This window comes from Camelus ferus, chromosome 3 (genome assembly GCF_009834535.1).
Source record: "Camelus ferus isolate YT-003-E chromosome 3, BCGSAC_Cfer_1.0, whole genome shotgun sequence".
In the NCBI taxonomy this organism is placed as follows: domain Eukaryota; kingdom Metazoa; phylum Chordata; class Mammalia; order Artiodactyla; family Camelidae; genus Camelus; species Camelus ferus.
Window position 1 is genome coordinate 49744036 of NC_045698.1, and position 26613 is coordinate 49770648.

The window sequence follows — 26613 nt, forward strand, 5'->3', positions numbered from 1 at the left end:
CAACAAGTACTAAAAGAATTCTTTTATAACCTGGTTGTGGGGCAAGGCTTTTGAACTACAATTGAAAATCCAGATACAATAAAGGAAAAGACTACATTCGAAAAACAAACAAACAAACAAACAATTTTGCATGGCAAAAGTCACCATGAGCAAAGTAAAAAGACAAACTGGAAGAAAACATTTGCAAAATACATCTCAAATAATGGGTTAATGTTCATAACATGAAGCACATCTCAAATCTAACAGCAATTAAAAAATATAGCTGACACAGATTAGAGCAACCCTGCAGGCCAACAGGAACATATTACCATTTCCCACTCATTTTAGCACCCCATAGTCAATCTTACAGGCAGAAAGGTTGAAATGCCTCCCTATATAGATAAACTCTTCCAAGAGTCAGGGGTGTCAAACCTGGTGTGCATAAGAATATCTGTCAAATCTGCAACAAACAAAATATGTGCCCTATATTTTAAGAAATATAATGCGGTTTCAAGGATATTTTTGACTCTGACATTTTCTCTCCCCATATGGTTAAAAAAAAATTTTTAAGCCTTGAGATCCTGCTGGAGTTCCAGTTTTTACACTGATTTTAGAAAATAACTCCCACAAATAATATGCTTCCTCTATCCAAAAAGATGAGATTTTTAGATATTGGAATCACAGTGACCCCAATGGTATGTAGAAGCTTCGTGAATTCCTACTTAACCATCCATCAGCCTTCTTGTCCTTTCTTTGAAATACTCAGCGCCAGAAATGGCTGTTGACTTTACTTGACTTTAAGTTCCAGTTTAACAGTATTTATGATCAGAGTCAGAGTTTCACTAGTGTTAGAATCATCAACAAACATATATCGGTCACTTTCCATGTGTAAGCTAGAGTACTTGCAAGTGTAAAGATGCTGACATCTACCAGTTATGGAGACCAGGCCTACTCAGAGGCCAAGGACAACTAAAGTGAAGAAACAAGAGGCTTTCAGAATATGGTTTGTGAATGAAATATTCCTGCCCAGGCATTAGGAAGGAATTACAACAGCTTCGGGGGGAACAGGGCCAGCTTGGGGCTTGTAGGCAAAAGAGGCCCAGTAGGAAAGTGAAAAGCATGAAGAGGCCGGTATGGTGACCCATAATGCAGTGCTCACAGCAGACACGGCACCTCTTGCCACATCTCCTGCTCGTGTGTCATCATCAGCTGTGGGTATGTCATCTCCAGCTGCAGTTCCTGGCAGGCTGAAGGCCTCCCTCTTCAAGTGCCCAACATCAAGTCTTTCAACTTTTTTGCCTCAAGACTTTTTCCAAAGCCTCAGTATCTCAGCCCTGCACACACCCAACTGAGGTGTGCCCCAGAAGGCACCTCTCAACCAAAGAGGGAAGGGTCAATGATCTCACCTTCCCCTCTCTCCCTGCCAACCTTCAGGGGGTCCCCAGCAGAACTGAGCCCCAGTTACCCACATGGTGACTAGCTGGATACTGACCTTTCCTTTGTCCATATTGTTCTGACCTCCCAGGGTCATCCCCCAAATAAGCTATTGCACCCTAGTTTTTGGCCCAGTCTTTGCCTTTGGGGGGACTCAAACCAAGACAGTCCTGCCCTAGGTAAAGGAGGAATAGGATCAACTGAAAAAGCAGGTTGAAGTTTTAGATTCAGTTGGACCTGCCTGGAAAGAACAGTGTACAGAGAGAAGTGGATCTATCATAACTGTGCAGGGAGAGAGTGGAAAGGAGGGCCTCTGCTATACTTAAGGCCTGCCCAAAACAATGCCTTCCTTCTCTGTACCAGACTATACTTTTAACTCTTTCTTTTTATTGGAATGAGAAGGGTACCTAAAGGCAAAGACCAAATGGTCTCACTTTCACTTTATTCCCTATTAAATACATCACGCAATGGTCAGATATTACCATCTGTGCTTTGAGATCTTCACCAAAACTGAGATTATCTGGCGATCACCAGTCCCAGATTCTGAAATACAGATGGTTCCCCTCATGGGGAATGGAGGAGAAACCTAGGGCTTTGTCCACAGCCTACAGCCAAGCTGCTAGAGAGTTTCCAGGGCAACTGGTTCACTAAAGGACTGGGTAAGAGGAGGGGCCATCTGGCTGATTTTATTACCTTCCTTGGGGTAAAAATTATTAGCCTATGGTGACATCAATCATAATTATCTCAATTTCCGTTGGTCTACATGGGTCAAATTTCTTCCTAAATTATTTGTATTATATAACATGTATTTCAAAAGAATAAGCAAGTGGGAGTTTGAACAGAGAGGCATTGAGCAGAGTCTTTGCAGATGTTTTATGTTCTCTCTTGAGGAACATAAACAGCCTATCTTTTTGGAAGAACCACAGAGACCTTGGCAACACCCTTCTTGAGAACAGAGGTTGCTACATTTCAGAGTAGGAAGTAGCCATTGTGGTTAAAAAAAAAAAAAAGCATTTAGATCATACTAGGTATTAAGAAATGCAAGGGACAAAGCAGAGAAATCCAGACCACAAACCGGTTGAAAGTTGCCATAACTCATTCATTCATTCAGTGTTATGGGTATTGGGAACAGAGCAATGAATAAGACCACAGAGGCCCTATATTCTAAAAAGAGGTTTCCAGATTACTTCTTTTTGTTAGACCATTTATAACATCATATATTTTTGATGAATTTAGCTGAAAGTCAAATCCAGGTGTTAATGAGAATTCCATTCATATTTCAAGCTAATGTTTATAAAACAACAGATCTTTGATCTTAAGTGTATCCTTTCCTATGCCCCTAAAATCTTGATAGTAAAATTGTTTCCTGTTTTTAAGTGATTGGCAACTGGCCATCATTAAAAAGTCCACCAACAATAAATGCTGGAGAGGGTATGGGGAAAAGGGAATCCTACACTGCTGGTGGGAATGTAGTTTGATGCAGCCATTATGGAAAACAGTTCCTTAAAAAACTAAAAATAGACTTACCATATAATCCAATAATCCCACTACTGAGCATATATCCAGAGGAAACTTGAATTTGAAAAGATACAGGCACACCAATATTCATAGCAGCACTATATACAATAGCCAAGACATGGAAACAACCTAAATGTCCATCAACAGATGACTGGATAAAGAACTTGTGGTATATTTATACAATGGAATACTACTCAGCCATAAAAAATAATAAAATAATGCCATTTGCAGCAACATATATGGACCTGGAGATTGTCATCCTAAGTGAAATAAATCAGAAAGAGAAAGAAAAACACCATATGATATCACTTATATGTGGGATCTAAAAAAATGACACAAATGAACTTATTTACAAAACAGAAACAGACTCACAGACATAGATAATAAACTTATGGTTACTGGGAAGGAAAGAGGGGATACAGAGGGATAAATTGGCAGTTCAGGATTTGCAGATACACACTACTATATACAAAATAGATAAATAGCAAGATCCCACTGTATAGCACAGGGAACTATATTCAAAACCTTGTAATATCCTATAATGAAAAAGAATATGAAAACAAATATATATATATATACACACACATATATATGTATAACTGAATCATTGTGCTGTACACCAGAAATTAAGAGAACAATGTAAACTGACTATACTTCAATTTAAAAAAAAAATGATCAGCAACTATATTGGGTACTTACTTTGTGCTCAGCCAACATGAGGATAACACAGAAGATTTAGAGGTGGGAGCCTTTCTTCAGTTTTGAGCTCGGCACATTGTTGCTGAAAATAAAGATTCCATTCTCCAGCTCCCTTGTTGCTAGGTATGGCCTGTATTTCTGGCCACTGAGATACGAACTGTGAAAATGGAAAAAAATTAAAAATTAAAAAAAATAAACTGTGAAAAGGGAGCTAACTCAGCTGGAGAGGACCCTTTGTTATTATTTTGCTCCTTCTGGAAGGACTGAAATGCATGCATGACAATAGGAGCTCCAGCTGCTGTCTTGGACCACAGGACGACCCTTGTATAGGATGTAGGATGGAAAATACATGCTGAAGATTGTGAAGCCGAGAGACAGAGAGTTCCTGAAAGCATCTTGGGCTTCCATGTTCATCTTAGATCACCTATTTCCTTTACCCAAGAAAGAAGGAAATGCTTATCTTGTTGAAGCTGCTTCTAGTTTAGGTTCTTGGTTACTTGTAGCCAAATTTATAGCAATTTGTAGCAGATGTAGTTAGGGTGCTGTACACTGGGCCACTTTTCCCTGTGGCTGACGGTAATGTCATATTAAAAGATCGCCTCCTGTTTGCAGGCCTGGGCAATTATTCTTGGCTTCTCTTTCAATGGAATTGCTCAGGAAAGCTGAGGAGAGTCCCCTTGGGCCATTTTCCTTCATGCTTGTTTTTATCCCACATTATAATTTCCTTCTGGTCTCTCTCAACTGGGAACTAATACAAAGCTAAAGGGAGAGGTTGAGACTCAGAGAATGAAGGTGAACAGGAGGAAGATATCGGGGCCTTGACAACTGAGCTGGATACAGCTTTTCTAGTAAATGGCCTGCTCCACACTTTACAACTGAGACCAGGACTGGGTTTGTTATTGGAGGAGACAAAGTAGTGCTCATACTTGGTCAAAATGTGTTCTTCTTCTTCCCCCCTTTTCTTAGTCTTTCATGGACTCTTCTGGGAACCAGTCACCTTAGTCAAGAATACCTAAGATCTCAGGGATGGATGCTTATTACTCATTATAGATACACTGTATCTCTGTTGTATGAATATTCTTTTTTCCTGAGGAGAATAAATTCCTTTAAAAGAAAAAAAAAAACGTATTCCAATACAGCTCATACCTACTCCTCAACTGAATTCTATAAAGCTCGGGAAAGGCCTACAGAGAGGACTGCAAACTGAAAAGAAAACAAACAAAAACAGTCAAACAGTGAAAGCAGGGGACGGAAGAAATCTTTCATCACGGGCCCCTCACCTGTAGAGACATTTGCCCCTAACTTCCAGAGAGGCTCCAGCTATCGATTTCAGTTTAGAAAGTTTTAGGAACAAAGAAGAGGCAGAATTTTAAGTTTTGCTACTGAAGAAAAATAGCACAAAGGAGAGGAGTAGCGAGATTTTCAGCCTGTGTGACGTGTCACAGGAGAAACCTGAGATCTTCTGCCAGCTTGCTGGTGACTTCCTCACCTTGTAAATCTCTCATATCTTCCAGAACTTTAAGACTTCTGCCTAATTAAATGTTCTCCTATATCTATGTCGCCCCCATTCTTACACTCACGACCCTGGCCCGAGTGCCTGCAGTAGCATTCCTTTAAACGACTTCCTCCCCTTATTCAAGACACCCTGCATCCCAACTCCATGCCCCACTTCTTATCTCAGTGGACCCTTTGCATTCCTCACTCAGAACACTTACTGTATTATCTAGAAGGATCCATTTGTCATCCTTATTTAACCCTGTACCTTGAGTGCCTAGCCCTTTGCCTAGCTTAGAGCAGCTCCTCAGTGAGTATTTCTTGACCCTGGGCAGGAGTGATAATCAATCACAATATCTGACAAGAGCTAAGTGATCTGTTATCACTTGCAATGTACTAATTAAAAAAAAAAAAACAAACCCTGAAATCAGAAAAAAAAAAAAAAAAAGTGTAAGGCGCAAAGAGAGAGAAAATTATCCAAGGCTGGAAGATACAAATTTGAACACCACTGGGAACCGCAAATGGGAAATAAATAAGTAAAACCCTTTGTTGATATTATGCAATGTCTTTGGCGATGGATCATGGGAAGCCTCAACAATCACTATATGTTAACACAGTGGAGTGGTTTGGAGCAAGTGCTTAGGATTTCAAAGTTCATATTCCAGCTCTGCCATTTCTAAGCTGTGTGATCCTAGGCAGACTATTTAACTTCTCTGTTTCTGTAGCTTCATCATTTGTAAAATGCAAGTTCTACTAATGTTTTCCTAGTAGGGCTGTTAGGAGAATTAAGAGTTGATATAAAGAAAACACCCTAGAAAAGTGGCTAGTACATAGAAAGAGCTATATGAAATTTTATTATTGTTGTTATTGTTTTTCTTATTATAATTCCTCATCCTAAAGCATGACCCATGACAACAAGAAGAAGGAAAAGTGACAGTTGGCAGTCTAAAATATTTACATAAATGGATGCTAAGGGCTATGTGACTAAAGGTGGCAATGTAAACCATTCACTACTTTAAAAGAGGCTCTTAAAATTATACTTGTATAAACTCTTTGCTCTGAGCCCACAAAAGAAGGCACATGGATTCTCTCGACTCCACACCCCACTTTCCTTTTCTATGTCGTGTCCATGCCAATTTTTGTGACTTATTATTAAGTACAAGTTAAGTGCAATAAAGATTCTTTTGAAATATATTTTGGGAATCATATAGAAGTTGTTTTAAGAACTGAAAACTAGGCCATTAGAGTTTCTTTATTCCTTGCTTTTGAACTCATAATCTTACTAGAGTTCTTAATTAAGCAGAGTTTGGGAACAAAAGTTTCCAAATCTTGGTCTGAAGCCTTTTGTTGAAACACCTGAATAATCCTTATTTAAATTTATATTACTCAGTATTTGTATAGTATGACATAATTCTGGCCCTTTAAACTTCTAGGGACATAAAAAAATGTGACAAAGTTTCCAAGCTCTTAGTACTTACAAGTCTTTCTTTCTTCGTCTTCTTACTTTTGATGAGACTCAGAATATTGTACTCTTTGGTTATTAGTTCATTTCAGTCTTCTTCACGCTGGAAACTCTTTCCTTCCATTATAATTAATTTAACAAGTATTTAACAATCATCTCTTCTGTGAAGGGATGTAAGGCTCAAGGTTCTTAAAGGCAGCTTCCACGTCTGTCAAGTTTGCCATTATATCCTCAGTGCCAACCAAGGTGCACTGCGCATAATGGGCATTGCAAAAGTATTTGGCTGAGAGATATGAATAAAGGTCCTATACTGAAGCATAAAGTATAATAGAGCCAGTATAATGTTTAGATCTGGCTTCAAACCCCAGTTTTCCTAATTATTATCTATGTGATCTACAGCAAGTTGCTTAATGAATTCATTTTCCCTTGTAAATGGAAATAGTATCCACTTTATAAGTATTATGAGAATTTAGCAAGATAATGGTTTATTAAGACTTCTACTAAGTGTATAGTATGTTTCAGAGACTGCATTTCAAAAAACAAGACTTTAAAGTTTGAGTGGATTGCCATTCTTGCTCTTACAAATTTCCACTTGGTAAAATAAGACAAGTCACAAATATAGAAATGTTATGGGTGTTTCAAGTTGGGAGAGATGACGTGTATTTGAGAGAATTAGGGGGAAAAGGTAACATATGAAATGGTCCTTGAAAGAGAGTTAGGATTTCAACAATTCAAATGGGCAGGCATACCCAGATTAAACAAAGAGAACCTAAACACGGAGGTAAAAAGGTACTGAGTGACAGAGAAAAGGTCACTCTTTTGGCTGAAATGTACAAGAAGTAGTGAGAGATAGGCAAGAAATGTGGGGTGGGGCCATTTTAGGGTTGCCAGGTTCTTTAATCCAACAGACAATGGGCAAAGCAACTCCTGACGATTTAGGGGCAGGCCTATGGAATAATATGATTGGAAGGTGGAAACGCCTGAGTGGAGAGATCAGTTAGGAGAGGCTCTTGCATTATTTCAGGCCAGAGATAATAAAGGCCTATAGCAGGGAGGGGGCAGAGAGTAAGCAGACAAGGCAGGCACATTTCACAGAGAATCCAGTCTGTGACTAGTGCCTCGCACTGGAGGGAGAGAGGGAGAGACCCTATGACCGGAGTCACTTACACTACTTAACACAAACGGGTAAATCACAGGAAAGTGTCTGTTTTGGATATGGGTCAGCTTGAGATCTGGGTTGCACCTCGCTGCCACCTTCCCTTTTTTATATCCCTGTTTTTCAGGGCCACCTCCACTTCCCTCTACCTATCTGCACTAAGTAACTGAGCTTTCTATCCTCGACCTGACCCTGCGTTTACCGTCACGCTCCAATTCCCCTTTCAACTATGTCTTCCCATAGGATTCTCACAGCCAGGATGACCAGAGGTCAGGTCCTGGGCTGTAGGCCACCCCACCCAACAGATCCCCTATCGTCTTCGCCTAGGCGGCTTCCATGCGTGCACCCCCACGGCTCTCTGACCAATAGGCAGGCGCCAGTGCTGGGGCTCGACTAGCTATTGGTTGGCGGAACCATGGTGAGAGATGGTGCGGTGCCTGTTCTCCGCACCGGTGAGAGCTGTGGGCGGTTGTTAGGGCGACCGTTCATGACGTAGGGCCGTCAGGCCGAGCAACCCCCAGCTGATTGGCTAGACGATCGGACGATCCTTCCTTATTGGTCACAGTCTCGCCGGGCTCCGAGCGTGCGTACAGCGAAGGTTCCTTCCGCTCCGCGCCTCCGTTGACTGGAGACGGGCGGAGCGCCGGCTCCTGGGGTCGGTGGCCTCTAGTGAGATCCGGAGGTGAGGAGGGCGGTGGTCGGGGCGGCGGTGGGTGGGAGCGGATTAGGGCTGTGTTGGTGGCGGTTCTCGAACTCTGCCCGGCCTGGGAAGGGGCAGCCGGCACTTCCTGCCGACCCGGGGGTGCGGCGCTGGCGGCTTTGCCCGGGGTGGCGCCGGGTCCCGCTCGGACTGCGAGGAGACGTCCTTGAGGCGCGGCGGGCCGACAGGCGGCCCGCACCTATGCCGAGAGCCCGCGGGCCAGCCTGGGCCCGAGGGGCGGATGGAGGGCCGGCTTCTTCGGGGCTGCTGTCAATATCGGTGGACCGGCGGGGCGTTGCCGCGTTCGCTGGCCCTGTCCGAAGTCGGCGGTGCTGGCCGCGCAGTTAACGATCGTCGGGGCGGAAAGGGTGCCGGGCAGGGTGACCTCAGAGTCCCCTTGATTCGAGAAATGCTGGGGCGTTGGGGGACAGTTCGGCCCGCAGCTCGGGGAGAGGACGCGAGAAGATCTGTCAGGTGCAGGCGTTCACGCCTGGGCTGTGCTGTTCGCACTGGGTACACGCCCAGGCTCTGCTGTTTGTCAGCACCTTTCTTAAAAGTGATGGGAAGATCTGGCTCAGAGCCTAAAATGCTGCTGACTGGCTCAGAGCCTAAAAGATCCGTGGATCTGCATAGATGCATTCGATTACTTCCAGGAGAAATGGACTGAGAGGATGCAGAGCCCAATGTAGAGATTCTCCCGACAACGTAAAGGATTCTTTTTTTTTTTTTTTTTTTTCTTTGCAAGGGTCGTAGTCTCCTTGGTGCTGATGTCCTTTTGTCCAAACTTTGTAGGTTGTTCAGAATTATTTAGTTTTGGTTAGGAAAACGGTACCTTGGAGGTTCATAAAATAGAACAATTTCTGCGGTAGGAGGGGCTTGATGTACTTCATCTTACATGGTCGTTTGAAATTCTTTAGGATTTGAGGACATGCCTTAGACTAGGTCCTGAAAAGTCATGGGAAACATTTATTTCCGGGCCATACTAAATAATAATGTATAAGTTCCGCATCACACAATGTAGAGAATGCATTTTTTGTTTGCTGTGAATTTATTGTTCTCTCCATGCAGTGAAAGACATTTTGTGACTTAGAGGTAATCTAGCAAAGACCTGGAGTGTACTTTGGGGATAGACTGAGTGGATTTTGTGGTAGTGTCTTTCCAGAATTTATGATAAACTTGGCAGTAAAGACAAATGAGAGTTAGTAATATGAAGGTTAAAAAAATGTGTAGAGATTATATCATTAACATACGAAACGTGTGTGTGGCGTGAGCATTTCCAGATGAAGTGTGTGTTCTTGTGTGCACGTGTGCTCTTTTTATTCTTGTATGATCTAGTTTCTAGACGGTGGATAGATAACCACATCTGATCAGTATTTATTTAGGTTGAGCATGTGAAATTCCTAATACTTGAAATTTGATCATTTTCCCCCTACAAAAATAGCAGTTTCATATGGTTCAGTTGATACTTTGTCAGAGAACTTTGGGGCTCTGGCTATGTAAGTGAATAAAAAGATACATGACTTACAAAGAGGTGCTATGTCATAGAACTGGGTGTAGAATCCAGAAATCCTGATTTCCAGGGAGAATTTTTTTTTTCTAGGATTATTAGGTTGAGCAGCAGAATGCTAGATCCTGTTGGAATTAAAAATGATTCAGTATAAGATACGGTTCTTGCCTTCAAAGAAACAAAATGTACACAGTAATTAATTTGAGAGCAGTGTTAGATAGTGTATAATCAAATACGGAAATGTGTAGCCCAGGAAGAGTGCTGACTAGGAGGGAAGAATTAGAGTAAGTTGCCAAAGCATCCTTTTCTGAAATTGGCCATGATAGGTGGTTTTTAGCATACTGGATTAGAGTTTGAGGATTCCATTTAATTTAAATTATCCATTTTTTTGAAAAGTCTTTGAAATGTTACAACACACTTCAGTCTGAATAAGCAAGGCATACATTGCCTATTTAACTTGATTTTTTTAAGCTAAAATTTATTTTTATTGCAGTGTGGTCTAAATACTGTCCTTTGAATTTGCGTAAGTTGTCCGGTAGCCTCCTAGTGCCACTTGTAACTGCTGAGGACGTTGGAAGATTGGATTCTGTGGCATTTAAATGCTATGCATAATCACACAGAAATGGGGAAGATGCTCATAAGAAATGGGATTGTATGCAATTATGGTTACTTTCGACACACCTTTGTACATTTGGTTACTCATTTTGTATTTCCAAATAGATGTTCTCAGTGTTTGGGAATGGTTCACAGGATCATATGTAAATCTTTACCTGAATGTTGCAAAGGTGACTTTACACCTAGGAAAGAAATGCCCCAGAATTGACAATGCTACCATGAAGCTTTTGAGGGAAAACATAATGTCCCTATTATATAATTATGGGTTAATAATGCTAAACAAATTTATGATCAAATTGGGGTGCCTTCCTGCTAGCAGCTTAGATTTTTAATTCTACCAAATTAACTTTTAATAGTGAAGAATTCATTGACTGGATAAGGGAATATTCTAAGTTGAAGGCTTGTTGGGGAAGAAGTGTTAGAAATTTTGACCTAGTTTTGAAATGTTTTTAGTTAATTCATTTTCTGGAATACTGATGCTAGTTGATCCTTTAGACTAGTTTATAGGGTTTCATTTTTTGTTTTTAAATATAAGAAAGTTATATGATAGAAGACCATCATGAAAATCTAGGCACTTAGGAGGCTTTTAATTGAAATGAAGTAGGTTTCAAATCTGAGATATGATTAATACTCTCTGATACTTTAAGTCCAAGTCCCTGCTAATTTAATAAAAAGTATTTTTGTTGTTGTTGTTCATTTTCCAGGGTAGTATAGAAAATATGGCCTCTCTGTCCCACCCTATCCCCCTTTAATATGTTCTCTCAAAGGAAGGGGAGTTATATCCATAACCTACTGACTTAAAAGTCATGTTTAGGTCTGTTTCAAGACGTGTCAATAAAATGCATGCTACCATAGCTTAAGAATTTATTTTTAATTAAGTGGGTATTTGTTGAGCAACTGCTATATATGAGTGCAAGGCACTGAAGAATGAAATGAGGAATAAGACTCCAGGAGGAAGGCTGAAAAGGCGTGAATGAACACAGGCAGATGCATGCCACATTCCCACATCTCAGCCTTTTAAAATTGAGACAGTAAGAAATACATGTTTTGTTGAAAGCCACTACACACTCGTATGTATAGTTTCATGAAACATAATGTTTCAGGAAATATCTACCCATACCACATGTCTTACCCACAGCTATTTTTTTTCTATTTTATTTTAAAATGGAGCATTTAAACTGGATTTTATGATAATTGCTCCAGTGAAGGGTTATGACCTGTGGTTTGGAAACCAGGTACCTGTTTGGCCTGGTGTGGCTGTGATATAGGGAAGAGAAAAGACTGAGTGATGCAGTGAGAGGGGACACTTAGTAATTGCTTTGGTTCCTAAAAGCTACTCTTATTTTGTTTTTTCTAACCCTTCAGATAGATTAATGCTTTCTCTTCCTTAATTTGTTGCCTTTTTATTTTCTCTCTTCAATAAATGAAACACTTTCTTAGTTATTACCCAAATGTAAGATTATTTGAATTCTTGATAATCTGTCAATCAGTGGACTGACTTTTGTAATCTGAATTTTAATTGATTTTTATGGATAATTAATATGCTTTATTGTAAGCATTAATTTTAGTGTAAGAGGTAAGGCGTGCAAGTTCCTATATTAGAGATCAATGATTATATCACATTTTTTAGAAATCAGATTATCAGAATTATTATTTTTATTATTTAGCCAGCCAACGTGGGGAAGTCTAGTCATGGTAGTCATTAGATCAAAATAACCAATGTTCTGCTGGGAAGTTTTGAATGCTGTGTGGGTCTACTTTGGCCAGCCATCGTCTTATAGTATTGTTCCAGCATTTTTATTTTAGTAGCGGCTAAAGTTTAGGAAAAGACCTCCAGTGACAGCAACATTAGGAAGGTTTATTAAACATCATTTTGCTAGTGACATTATGCCTTTTGTTGTATGGAATGGAAAAAATGTAATGGACTCCTGCCCTTGAGGAGCTTTATAAACCAAGATAATGACTTACAGTAGATTGTTTGGTATTTACCTTTTGCGTAACTAGAATGTAGAGAATGAAGAGGATGCTTATACGCATTTGTCAGGGCAATCAGAAAATAAATGTGAATGGTTATTTCTCATTTTTGGTTTCTGCTTTGTTCTCCTTCACTCAGACAATATCAAGGGCTGAAGTATTTATTTGATTTGATCTTAAATGCTTGAATTCATATAACTGGTAAGAAATAGCTCCTTTTAAGTTGTTTGTTAGTGAATAATAGAGGATTTAAGTGTTGTAAGTAAAGAAGTAATAAGAGAGTTACTGAACTGTAACAGAATTATATGGAACACTAGCAAATTGTGTTACTCTTATGTATAAGACACTGCATGCAAAAGCAGGGTTTACAATGCACTTTTCCTTAAAATCTTTTCCTAAAAATATAGTGAGCTGTAGTCTAAGTATTTATACTTATATTCCTTCTAGGATCCAAGGATTCTGTAGCTACAATGTTGTCAAGACTTTTCCGAATGCATGGCCTCTTTGTGGCCTCCCATCCCTGGGAAGTCATAGTGGGGACTGTGACACTGACCATCTGTATGATGTCCATGAACATGTTTACTGGTAACAGTAAGATCTGTGGTTGGAATTATGAATGTCCAAAGTTTGAAGAGGTTTGTGAAATTAATTTGATATTAGCTAAATAAATTTTATTTTATTTTTATTTTTTTTTGTGGGTGGTGGGGGTAATTAATTAGGTTTATTTATTTATTTTAATGGAGGTACTGGAGATTGAACCCAGGACTTCATGCATGTTCAGTGTGCACTCTACCACTGAGCTATAACCATCTACTATTTTTAATTTCTAAAGAATGTCTCCTTTTAGAGACCATGTAATCAAAAAAAGGTATGAGTATAATTTTTATTTCAGTATTCATGAACTTACCTCACATTTTGATTTACTTACATAGTATGAAAATGCTCTGGAAGTACTTTACTTTTTGCCTTTGCTATACAAATGAGTGTAATTGACTTTACTTGAAAAATATAACTTTCGTAAGTGACTAACAGTGAAAAATTATTGGCTTAAACATTGGATTGTTTAAAAATTGGAGTTAATTATTGATTTGCATTTTAGTATTTTATTTGACTTGTATTGTGCATACATTTACATTATCATGATGATGTAACCTAATGATGCATACAAAATAAAAATTCTTATTTTGATTGGGATTTTTTTCTCTCTCTCCCAATAGGATGTTTTGAGCAGTGACATTATAATTCTCACAATAACACGATGCATAGCAATCCTATATATTTACTTCCAGTTCCAGAATTTACGCCAACTTGGATCAAAATATATTTTGGGTAATCATTTTATACATTAACTTCTTTATGTGTTATCAAATTTTTGACTTTCTGTGGAAATACACCTGTTTGTTCAAATCATGTGTGTGGAAATGTGTGTATTGCTTAAAGTGTGCTGTATGCATTCAGTAGTTTCATTTTTTACTGAGAGTTAGACATTCTGATATTTGAGCCTTTAATAATCTGGAGAAAATAGTATTATTTCTTTCATAATATTGTATGGGACTATATGTGGTTATGTGTGTAATAAAAGATGAAGTTTTTTCAGTTTGTTGAATTTTGTCGCTTTAGGTATTGCTGGCCTCTTCACAATTTTCTCAAGTTTCGTATTCAGTACAGTTGTCATTCATTTCTTAGATAAAGAATTGACAGGCTTGAAGTAAGTATTTAAATTATAAATATACTTTCTTACAAAATACATCATTAAAAACTTTTCCTCTCCATGTTATAAAGTATTATAATATATAAATTGTCAAAAGTTTATAGAAAATATGGGAAAACTTTTCATGTAATCACTTGGCTAATTTTAATACCTGTTAACATTTTAGTATATATCCTTTCCCACTTTTTTTATACTTAAAGAAAAATTCTGATATCATACTCTATATATTGCTTTATAACATTTATGCTTAGTAACATTTTATCAACATCTTTGCATGTCTTTAATGCTAAACTAAATTATTTATAATAGCTGTCTAGTGTTTCCATGTATGAATATAATGTAGTTTATTTACTTAATACTCTAGATTGGATTGTTAGGTTATTAAATTTCTTCCAGTAGTAACAACACTGTGATAAATGTCTTTGTAGCTAATTTTTTGTTCCTATGCATAGCCATTTTCTTAGGATACTTTCCTAAGAGTGAAACAGTAGCTGTGTAAGTTTTTAGGGCTTTTAAGGGCTATTATTGCCAATTTAGTCTCCAGAAAGGTTGTTTAGTTTATCCTTCCACAGGTAGTAATTAATGAAAACAAAACAAAACTAAATACAGTATACTGGTTGCTATCTGAAAGTACAGCTTTCCTGTGAAACCTTTGTTAAGGGAAGAAGCAATTACCTAGGACACACCTCGCCAATGGATGCACACAGGGAGCTCACAGACACAGTGCCGAGCCCTGGCAGCTCGATGCTGAGGTGCTGAGCGTAGTTCCGGGCAGTGGCACTCTCACTCTTCCGCTCCAGGTGCCCGCTGCCTCTGTAACGGCTCCCTGCGAAACAACACCCAACACTATTTTCACTTTTTAACCTTTTTTGTAAAAGTGAAAATCCTCTTTGGATTTCTTTTGGTTGGCAAAGACAGGTACTAATGTAGGTCTTTTATAAAAGTAAAGTGGCATAAAGTGAACATTCAAAAAGTAGGGGATACCTGTATTCCCCCTTTTTTCCCCATGCTAATTGACAAGGACACATTTTTAACTAAGGATGATAACTTTGCTATAAAATTATCAAAAGGTGTTTCTGTGTAAATATATTGACATTTTTAACATTAAAAATATTTTTAACAAATATTTTGAGCGAACTAATATATTTCGCTTTGAGGATATCAAAGGAGTAGAGGGTATAGCTTTTGGTCTGCAGAAAGTCACACATACCAGAGCTCAGAAGATATATGGGACAGAGGAAAGTTTTGTTTTAGAAAGCAATTTTTAAGTGATTTTTTTTTTCTTCTGTTAAGTATACCTGATCGTCTTGTCTTCTTTCTTTTTTTTTTTTCTCCAGTGAAGCTTTGCCCTTTTTCCTACTTTTGATTGACCTTTCCAGAGCAAGTGCTCTAGCAAAGTTTGCCCTCAGTTCCAACTCACAGGTATTATTTATAAGATGTGAATGTTACTGGTATTCTTTTTTCCAGATTGTTTACATTAATAGGGGGGATTGATAGAATTTCTTCATAATCCAAGATTCAGGAATTTCCCACAGTTTTAATTGTCAAGCCCTAACATTGGTCTTCCTAAGTACCCCAGGAACTGTCCCATTTGTGTAAGGACTCAGTTGTAATTTCACAGCGTCTAGAATTTGGAATCTTCCCCATTTTCCTTTTTGAAGGTTTCAGAATTTAAGGTAATATGTCTTTTGGATAAATCAGAGTATCTCTCTAGTGAAAAATACCAGAGAACAGACAGGATCTAATGGGAAAATCTCAAGGTAGATTGATTTCTAAACCCCTTGAATTAACACTAGCATTATTTCACATCTAAAGTTTTATCTTGGTGCGTTCATTATTCACTTTAACGAACCTAACATTTTGAGTACTACTCAGAGTATCTGAGTATAATATATCATATACTTCTGCCCTGATTATGTTTTTGATAAATGTTTATGATCATTTGAGCATTTTGATAAGGATGTGATTTAGGTTTCATAATAGTAACATGATCTTAAAAAATTTGCAACTAAGAACTTCTGTCATTGGTAGCCAAACTATAAAATGTTGTAGATTTAACTACGTGGGGTTTAAATGGCAGAATTAATGCACCACCTCAAAGGAATCTCCCTGAGAAGTATCTCGTTCAGTGGACAGAGAAAGCAGGGCACTGTATACGTGCTTTTTTTTTTTTTCAGTCCTCTATATTATTAGCATGCTTTGTATCTGGAATGCCTGTTAATCTTATCATATTGCATATTTTATTCTTGATATAGTAAAACAGATTTAGTAGAAGCCCTAGGATGCTCGCTAACATTTTTAAAAAGTTATTTTATGCCTTACTCTCATTGATATGTTTGGTGTGTTCTAGGATGAAGTAAGGGAAAATATTGCTCGTGGAATGGCAATTTTAGGTCCCACATTCACCCTCGATGCTCTTGTGGAATGTCTTGTGATTGGAGTTGGTACCATGTCAGGTTTGTAAGCAGTTTTTAATATATTTTAAAATAAGTTTGTAGATGAACAGAAAAAAAAACAATAGATTATATCAATTATTCTTAAATTCTGGCTTTTAAAAGTCTGACATTACTCTTACAATTTTTTAATTGTATGAATATGTGGGTATATCTGATCTGACTTTATGTCTGTCTGCTTAAGTGAAAACTTAGTAGGTTACTGATTTATTTTCACTCTTGCCATCTTTTTTTCCTGTGCTCCACTTTTTTGATGACTTGATGTTTTTGTTTGATTTTTAACCAACATTGTATTCCAGGCTCATTTGGAAAGCACATTCCAGCGCCTGCTGTTGCTTAGGGTAAATTAGGGACTTGGTTCCATGTTATGTAGGAGGCATTGCAGAAGTCAGGAGTGGGACAGATCTAAGTTGGATCCACGTAATAGAGTGATTAGGAAGATTTAATCAGACAGTATGCAGTTCATCTTAACGTGTACCCAGCATTGACATCAACACATAGGTTTCTTCATCCTTAATTGAATAGTAGAGAATTTCATGTTAAATATCAAACATAGGACTCCATTATATAGGACAAAATTATGGCCTCATGTGGAAATTTGCCAGAATGAATATATCATGCTATTGTCAAGGCTTCCCAGTCAATTAAGACTAGATTTTATGGCTTTCTCATGGAGGCCACACTTAGTTAACTACTGTTCTAGCATATTGCCTAGTACCTTACTGCCCTCAGAGTAAGGGTTTCTTTCAGAAGTAAATTATCTAACTTTTAAGAGAATAGTTGGCTGTTGGTATTAGTTGAGGTCTCTTCGCTAGGTAGTGTGTTAAATATGGAATGTTTCTTCTGACTTTCTGAGAGTGAACTTATTATTTATTCAATTATTTAGCCTGTCATTCAAAACTTGTTTAAAGAATAAGATTTTTTACAATTATTTTAATGTACATTTCTAAAAATCTACTCTTTTGGGGTGTAGTTTTGAGTTTTGACAAAGATGTAGTCATGTAACTGCCACCACAATCAAGAAGAGTGTTTTTCGACCAGGTGAAAATATACCTGTGTGGTTTTATTCAAGCAGAACAGCATATATGAAGAGAGAATTAGCTAGGAACTGGTGATGGGCCATGAAACCAAGGATTCTTCATTTGAAACTGATTTGGAAAGCAGTGAAGACTGATGTGGAAAGTGGGGTGATGAGTTTGGTCATAAAAGTTCAGAGCAGCGGACAAGGAAGTAATTAGGATTTGTCATTGGTGAACCAGTTAGGAGACATTTATAGGTATATGGAAATGGTAAAATTAGGGATTTGACTTAGGGTAGAATAAAAGAACAGATTTAACACATATGAACTAGGAAGTAACTCTTTGGAAAGCCAGTGAAAAAAGAAAAAAGTCTTCCAAGTCTTCTTGGAAGTATGTAGATTGGTGCTGTCTCCTTGTAGTAACAGTGGCACAGAGACTGTTTCGGGACAGGAAGGAAGAATGCCTGTAGGACACGTGACGACAGCAGTAGTTACAGAGGGAAAGAGGAGACAGCAGGTGGTAAAAGCAGTGGTCAAGTACAGTTTCCTTAGTCTCACCTTTGAAAAGGTTCTGTTTGGCTACTATTTAGATGCAGGTTATTCATAATGCTTTTGTCATTGTAATTTTCTATTCTCTTGAATTTCTGCACTTGAGAGTAATTACTGTTGAATTTTTTAAAAATATGATATGTGCTTTTTTCTATTATTTAGTTAAATGATCTATTACAATTAAGAAAATAAAATACAATGATGAGTTTTTTGTTATTACAGTTAGCAGTTTTTATAGGAAAAGGCAATCAATTTTTATTTATATTTTAAAACATTTTTATATTTAATGAGTGATGTCGGAAATATGTTTTATATTCAAGTTTCTTTGTAAAGTGAGGGAGTACGAATCGGTTATCTAATCTTTTTCCAACTCTATAATTCTGTTCCCTTCTATTTGAGAAGAATACCAAATGATACCTTAAACATTTCATAGTGGAACATTTGTTAATTTTGGATCTTGGGTTGCTTTGTTGCATTATATCATTTTTTAAAACAGATCAAGTGAAATGAAGCAAAACTGTAAGAACATCAGTGAACAACACAGAGGTTATATTGAACTTAGAGTTCAGTAGTACACGTCAGGTAAAATATTTACCACGCTCCTATGTCGGGAAAGGCATAACTGGCAGTGAGTTTTGTACAAAAAAGTCCTTAGTCCTCAGGTGACTTGCTCTCGTGGTAATGAGGGGGGTTGGAGCAATAGTGTAACTGTGGAGGGCTTGCTCCCTTAGAGGAGCATCTCCTTGATGTCCTGTCTCAAAACAGCACTACCGTTTGATAAACGGGGATGACCAAATGGGTATTAACACCGCTAGGCCTGGCTTTGTGATGTAGGGGACACTGGAGAGGACAGGGTCTCTGACCTTGAGGAAGTCATTCCTGTGTGCCCTCAGGTTTCACAGAACCTCTGAGTTCCTAATTCTTTTTCTGAGTAGATGGCAAAGAGCCTAATATACTAATGCTTTCGTGTGTTTGTCTACCTGTAGGAAGAGTCCCTGTGATGTATGCAGCATCTCACATACTCAGACTCTTTTGCTGGCTCATACGTTTAATTCTTCTCTCACCAGGGGTGCGGCAACTTGAAATAATGTGCTGCTTTGGCTGCATGTCGGTTCTCGCCAACTACTTCGTGTTCATGACTTTCTTCCCAGCTTGTGTGTCCTTGGTTTTAGAGGTAAGAGTGGTTCTTGCTAATGGCCTTAGTGGAAGAGTAATATTTCTCATTATATTAATTCACCAAATAAAATCGCCACCTTCTAATGTCACACTGACTTCCTTTGCAGCTTTCTCGGGAAAGCCGTGAGGGGCGTCCAATTTGGCAGCTCAGCCATTTTGCCCGAGTTTTAGAAGAAGAAGAAAATAAACCAAATCCTGTTACTCAGAGGGTGAAGATGATTATGGTAATCACACAGTTTTCTTCTCCCTTCAGTATCTTCGGTTCCAGGGTCACATTCTGCTTTTTAATTTTTTTCCTTCTTATCTTTCTATAATTTTTGACTCCTTCACTGTTCTTCTTCCTTTTTTTTTCCCCTTAACTTTTTTCTCATTTCTTTGAGGTCCCTAGTCTTCTCTCTCCCCTAAGTAGGTTTTTCAAGTTCCTCTACTTTTTGTCTCTGAAAATCTGTTCTTTGGGAGGCTTTCAGCAGTCTAGTGGGGCCGTGCCTTAATTCAGTCACATAGCAACCCTGGGCCTTTCTCTTCATGGAAAGGGGAGGCCGTGGAAGGAAAATAGTATTTGGTGATCCAGTTCCTAAGGATAGGAAATTTAAGTTCCATTGATACGCAGAGGATACATAATTTTTTAATTTTTATTTCAGTCTCTAGGTTTGGTTCTTGTTCACGCTCACAGTCGCTGGATAGCTGATCCTTCTCCTCAAAACAGTACAGTAGACAATTCCAAGGTTTCTTTAGGACTGGATGAAAATGTGTCCAAGAGAATTGAACCAAGTGTTTCCCTCTGGCAATTTTATCTCTCGAAGTAAGTTCCCTGAGACCTGCTTTGCTGTGTATGAACCATAGCCCTCTGTGCTGCTGAAAGTTTAGGTTGTACCTTTTACATTTCTGGGTAATAACACTGTAATTTGCTTTCTTTTATTTAGAATGATCAGCATGGATATTGAACAAGTTATTACCCTAAGTTTAGCTCTCCTTTTGGCTGTCAAGTACATCTTCTTTGAACAAGCAGAAACAGAATCTACACTCTCATTAAAAAACCCTATCACATCTCCTGTAGTGACCCAAAAGAAAGTCACAGACGACTGTTGTAGACGTGAACCTCTGCTGGTCAGAAATGACCAGAAACTCCATGCGGTGGAGGAGGAGCCCAGGACAAACAGAGAAAGAAAAGGTGATTTCTTATCTTCTTCATTTTCCGTTCTTCCAACGTTGATTTGTTGAGAAGTTGAGTCTTCTTTCAAACTCAAGGTCAGTGTTGTAAGATTTCTTTTGATCTCTTGAACAGCTGAGGTTATAAAACCCTTAGTGGCAGAAACTGACACCTCAAACAGAGCTACATTTGTGGTCGGTAACTCCTCCTTACTCGATGTAGAGACACAGGAACCTGAAATTGAACTTCCTACGGAGCCTCGGCCTAATGAAGAATGTCTGCAGATACTTGGAAATGCAGAGGTGAGAAAATCACGTCAGCTCAGGCTTGGTATCTTTCTTGAGGAAAGGAGCTCTTTTAGTAAAGGAAGGAAGGAAGTTGCAGCATTCAAGTACCTACTAAGTTCTAGGCACCATGTTTCATGGTTTACTGGTCTTATTTATTCCCTACAACCTTGTAAGATAGGCAGAATTACCTCCTTTTTTTAGATGAAAAAAACGGAGGCTCCAGGAAGGTTAAGTATGTCCCACAGTAACACATGTAGGAATGGTAAAGCCGAGGTCAAGAGTCCAAGATGTGCTGACTCAGTCAGTACTTCCTGCTTTACTAAAGAGGTGAGCAGCTGCTGTGTTCTCACCAGTACGTTAAGGCCTAGGAAAGCTTGAACACAGAAATGACCTTCAGAGATAGAAGAAGGGTGGTTTCTGTTTGTTTCAGAGTAAGTTTGATGCTCGTGAGGAGGCTCGTCTTCCTCTCTGACATTCGAATGGGGTGTCCTGCCTATATGACCATGTGAGCCCATGAGTGCTCTAGTGTGACCCTTGTGTCCCGTCCATATCTGCTTACTCTGGTTCGTTCTTAATTTATGCACACGTGAGTGAGAGATTGTTTTTGTTTCTCTCCACCACTTTCCTTTCCCTCATTCCTCTTAACACGTGTACTGATATCTCAACTGTCCTGCTGTTAACAGAACTTACAGGGTGGCTGTCAGAATCTTAATTCTGGATTTTTTTTTTCCTATGAACCTCACTTGCAAAATTTAGTGTTTTGGTCTTACTGTTGTTTAGTTTTCACATTTTTATAGAGAATTTACTTTCATTTTGATGTTCTTACTTCTACGCAAATCATCTCCTTTAGAAGGCAAAATTCCTTTGGGTTTGTCTCTTAAAGTACTTGTGTTTCAGTTCTGTTGAGAGCACTGTTTGTATTAAATGGCTTATTTATCATGAATAGTATGAGAAACGGTCTTCAAGTCTTCTGTCTTCTCCCTCTCTCAACCCCCTTCCATTTTTTTTTTCATTTCTTTAGAAAGGTGCAAAATTCCTTAGTGATGCTGAGATCATCCAGTTAGTCAATGCTAAGCATATCCCAGCTTACAAATTGGAAACTTTGATGGAAACCCATGAGCGAGGTGTATCTATTCGCCGACAGTTACTTTCCAAAAAACTTCCAGAGCCTTCTTCTCTCCAGTATCTACCTTACAGGGACTATAATTACTCCTTGGTAAGTTATTTTTTGATTTGAGCAAGTTTGCTTTGTAGCTTTAATCTTTAGTTTTTTTTTTTTCTTTTTTTTTTTCTTGTGGTTGTTTTAGTCTTTTTCTTGACTCATCTATTATACATACATAGTTTTATAAAGCATTTTCCTTTTTAAATCACTTTACTGTAATTTTGTAATTTGCTTATGACATGGGTGGTGAAAATTTAAAAACTTTTTCCTAGTGTTATTTATAGTCATTACTCAAGATTTTAGTATTTTCAAAAGTTTGGTTGAAAAATACACTAAAGGATTAAGTTTGAAGAGAGTTATTAATGACAAGGGCTGTATATTTGCTATATAGATTTTCACTTGGTGCCCGACTTTACCTTTTAGGTGATGGGAGCTTGTTGTGAGAATGTTATTGGATATATGCCCATCCCTGTTGGAGTGGCAGGACCTCTGTTCCTCGATGGAAAAGAATTTCAGGTTCCGATGGCGACAACAGAAGGCTGCCTGGTGGCCAGCACTAACAGAGGCTGCAGAGCGATAGGCGTAAGTTGACGTTCCTGTATTTGCCTGTTTTACGATACACGTTAGGCCAGGCAGTGAGAAGAGGTTTGGGGGCGTTCAAGGACTCCTTTTGGGACCAGCAGAACTGTTCTCAGGATTAACGTGTACTTTTGTAACATACTCTGCACAGCTTGGTGGAGGTGCCAGCAGCCGAGTCCTTGCAGACGGGATGACCCGTGGCCCAGTGGTGCGTCTTCCCCGTGCTTGTGACTCTGCAGAAGTGAAGGCCTGGCTCGAGACACCTGACGGGTTCTCAGTGATAAAGGAGGCATTCGACAGCACCAGCAGGCATGTGTTGGGGGGAGTTATATATGCATTTATGCTCATTTCAGAACCAGTGCCATCTTCTGGGATGGGTAAACGTAACTGTTAACAATACTGCCTGCTTAAGATGATATAACACAATATCAACTTTAAATCCATTCATTCTGAATGAGTAATATGATTGTGTGGTTGTCATGGGGGGAGCAGAATGTTGATATAAATGCATCTCTCCATGGAGATTAATTAGAAAAAAATAATGTGAGCTGATAAATTTGTGTGTTGGTTTTATAAGGCTCACTTTGATTAGGCTGTAACTTTGCCCTGGAGGAGTTTTGACCTAGAATTGCCCTCGGGCGGAATGGCCTGAGAAAAAGATTTTCCAAGCAGGATAGAAGTGAATGTTAGTATAGTAGATTTACTTTGAATATAGAAAACTAAATTTATAAAGAAGTATAATCAACACAAATGAGAACCCCAGCGTAGTTCAAGCTTATATGCTTGGGTTTTTTGGTTTTTTTTTTTTGACTTTTAATTTATGATAAAATGACGTCTGCAGCCCTCCCTTCTTGCAGCATGTAAGAATGAGACAGACATGAAATAGATAAGATGCCAAGAGTTTGATACTGAATTGTAGAAAGACATTATAAACAACCTGTGCAAGAGTATACACTTTGAAATGTAAAGCTTTTGAATACTATTTTTCTGAATTATTTAACACATTTTAGGAAGCACTTCCCTGGTATTTATCATATGGGATCCCGTTACAGAAGAAAACAGCAGAATGCTTTGGTTGGGGAGGTGCCCTGTTTTGTCACCCTACCAATCATTCAATAAAGCAAACTTCAGATTAAAAAAAGGAAAAATAAGGATGAGACAGAGTTGGAGTGGTATTCTAATATAATGTTAATTGAAGAAGAAAATATATTTAATAAGTAATCTCCATGAGCTTTATCTTATATGAAAATGAATCAACTAAACTAGATTTTAAGATACCTGGTTTCTTAAAAAAACTAAAAATCTTTCCTTCTTTTGTTTACAGATTCGCACGTCTACAGAAACTTCATATGAGTGTGGCTGGACGCAACCTTTACATCCGTTTCCAGTCCAAGTCAGGTGATGCCATGGGGATGAACATGATTTCGAAGGTGAGCATGGAGGGACTGTAACAGAACTAGCAGGAGGGCTTGTCCCAGGAGCGAGGACCAGACTCACTCTTTACTTGATGCCCTTCTGTACTTTGAATTTTGTACCATGTACATATACTACTTAAAGAGTTAATTGTAAGATTTTGATTGAAAGGTAAATCCTGATTCTGTAACTCATGTTATATACATCAGGCATTTGTTAATAGGTGCTGTTTATATTTGATATATTTCATTTAGACTTTATTATATTCTCACTGAGTATATCTTAATGGGCTCATTATATTCTCATCATTCTATTCATCAGTGACTACAAAGAACTTCATTTTCCTATCTAGAAAGAAACATTAGGAATCTATACTTGGCTTAGAAATTAGTCACTGTGATGGTTAATAAGACAGCTGTTACTTTTGAGCTCAGTTTCTTTGAAGTATAGTAATTGTACTTAGAACTATTATCGTAGTTGGAAGTACTAGTATTTTTACTAGATACAAATAAAGCCTCTGATCTATAAATAACCTTGTGTGTTTTAATGTAGTTTTGTTGTTTCATTTTGTTTTTTAACAGGGTACAGAGAAAGCACTTTCGAAACTTCACGAGTATTTCCCCGAAATGCAGATTCTAGCAGTTAGCGGTAACTACTGCACTGACAAGAAACCTGCTGCTATAAATTGGATAGAGGGAAGAGGGAAGTCTGTGGTTTGTGAAGCTGTCATTCCAGCCAAGGTTGTCAGAGAAGTGAGTAATTAGATGAACATTTTATTTTGTTACTCTTTCATTGGACTAAAAAACTGGGCAAAGGAATATTAACATTCTAAGTAAAGCTGAATGTGTGGGCGCATGTCTTATGTTAAAGACAACCGTTCTCATCACATCTTGCCCCTCTGTGTAGCATTCACAGGAACAAACTTTACTGAGGCTCCTGTTATTGAGGACAGGGCTTACATGGAGCCACATCTAAACTCTTGTTTTCCTGGAGGTATAGAGAGTAGATCTGGGTAACCCACTCCTGGATCCTCTGGGCAAAGACGTAACATGTGTACAACTCTGTTTTCTAGGTGTTAAAGACCACTACAGAAGCAATGATTGAGGTCAACATTAATAAAAACCTGGTGGGCTCGGCCATGGCTGGGAGTCTCGGCGGCTACAATGCCCATGCAGCGAACATCGTAACCGCCATCTACATCGCCTGTGGACAGGTGAGGCCTCCCGCCTCCTCTCTTGTCTTCCATCGTTCTCAGGGAGGGAAGTTTTATATTTCTCCTTTTTATTCTTTTCAGGATGCAGCACAGAATGTTGGGAGCTCAAACTGTATCACTTTAATGGAAGCAAGTGGTCCCACAAATGAAGACTTGTACATCAGCTGCACCATGCCGTCTATAGAAATAGGAACTGTGGGTGGTGGGACCAACCTGCTCCCCCAGCAAGCCTGTTTGCAGGTAAGACACACTGGGCCCCGACCCCAGGGACCGCAAGCCTGGTTCTGACTCATTGGGATTCTCTTGTGTTTCTACTTGATACCACCTGTCACTCACCTCTGTATTTTAGCTGGTCTTTTTATCCTCCTGTTTCCCACTGGCCTAATCCAGTGTGCCCAGGCAAGCACGTTCAGGCACAGGTTTAGTAAACTGAGAAAGCAGATTGAGAGAACAAATGACTGTGCACCTGCTCCGATAAGTGCACTCCAGCCAGGCTGTGGGTTTTCGCTAACCGCGGTCGGCACTGGCTGTCAGATCCTGGAGATGCAGTACTTCAGTGGAGCGCAGCTCCACTCTGATGCCAGCGTAGTTGCCCTCATTTCAGTTGGTTGAGTAGGGAATTGTTGCCATGACTTTAAGGGTGAGTCGTGCTGTGTCTATCCCCGGCTGCAGATGCTGGGCGTCCAAGGAGCGTGCAAAGACAATCCCGGGGAGAATGCCCGGCAGCTTGCCCGAATCGTGTGCGGTACGGTGATGGCTGGGGAACTGTCGCTGATGGCAGCACTGGCAGCAGGACATCTTGTCAGAAGTCACATGATTCACAACAGGTGAGACTTAGAGATTTATTTAACATGTCTTCCCTGTACTTAAAATATGCAGCATAAAACTCTACTTCTCAGATACAGAAATAGTCCCAACTTAACCTGTGTTCTTGATACTTTGTATATCTCAACTTTGTCTTTTTCTGCCACAGGTCAAAGATAAATTTACAAGACCTGCAAGGAACCTGCACTAAGAAGGCAGCTTGAATAGCCTGACAGCTGTGAACTGCAACACAGGCCTTGGGTTCTAAAGGACTAACATAAAATCTGTGAATTAGAAAGCTCAGTGCGGTGTCTTGTTGAGGATGAATAGACATGATCAGTGAGACGACTCCTTGGTTTCTGGCTCTTTCAGAAAGTCTAAGGTTCTCCTTTCCATACAGATTCCTCGGATCTGAAAACAGTTTACATGCTTTACATGCTGTGCTCTTTGGAGAGATCTCAACATGGATGCTGCGCCTTTAAAGCATCACAGATGGTAATCTGCAGCACACTTCTGAAAGAATACAGCTGGAAAACAGTGTTTTCTTTTGATGAAATTCA

The 26613-nt window shown here is 39.0% G+C and overlaps 2 protein-coding genes across 2 annotated transcripts; one reads left to right on the top strand and one right to left on the bottom strand.

Moving 5' to 3' along the window:
- Window positions 1-8227: 8227 nt before the first annotated feature.
- On the bottom strand, window positions 8228-9081 carry LOC116659979 (formin-like protein 16). The gene is made up of 2 exons (XM_032468398.1): window positions 8728-9081; window positions 8228-8641 (listed from the first exon to the last, which is right to left on the bottom strand). Exons 1-2 carry the CDS (start codon window positions 9079-9081, stop codon window positions 8228-8230), a joined length of 768 nt encoding a protein of 255 aa, XP_032324289.1.
- HMGCR (3-hydroxy-3-methylglutaryl-CoA reductase) lies at window positions 8291-26360 on the top strand. Its single transcript, XM_032474337.1, has 20 exons — window positions 8291-8424; window positions 12986-13173; window positions 13756-13867; window positions 14159-14246; window positions 15587-15671; window positions 16600-16705; window positions 19337-19443; window positions 19553-19669; window positions 20087-20247; window positions 20369-20616; window positions 20731-20897; window positions 21904-22098; window positions 22468-22626; window positions 22775-22932; window positions 23948-24053; window positions 24618-24788; window positions 25109-25249; window positions 25331-25489; window positions 25922-26076; window positions 26223-26360. Exons 2-20 carry the CDS (start codon window positions 13009-13011, stop codon window positions 26275-26277), a joined length of 2655 nt encoding a protein of 884 aa, XP_032330228.1. The 5' UTR covers window positions 8291-8424; window positions 12986-13008; the 3' UTR covers window positions 26278-26360.
- The last annotated feature ends 253 nt before the right edge of the window (window positions 26361-26613 follow it).

Coding starts and splice junctions, on each gene's coding strand:
- LOC116659979 (XM_032468398.1), bottom strand. CDS start 9,081: ATGCATCTATGCAGATCCACGGATCTTTTAGGCTCTGAGCCAGTCAGC. Junction 8,642..8,727: donor AACGCGGCAACGCCCCGCCG/GTCCACCGATAT, acceptor CTCTCGGCATAG/GTGCGGGCCGCCTGTCGGCC.
- HMGCR (XM_032474337.1), top strand. CDS start 13,009: ATGTTGTCAAGACTTTTCCGAATGCATGGCCTCTTTGTGGCCTCCCAT. Junction 20,248..20,368: donor TGGCAATTTTATCTCTCGAA/GTAAGTTCCCTG, acceptor TCTTTTATTTAG/AATGATCAGCATGGATATTG. Junction 22,099..22,467: donor GGGACTATAATTACTCCTTG/GTAAGTTATTTT, acceptor TTTACCTTTTAG/GTGATGGGAGCTTGTTGTGA.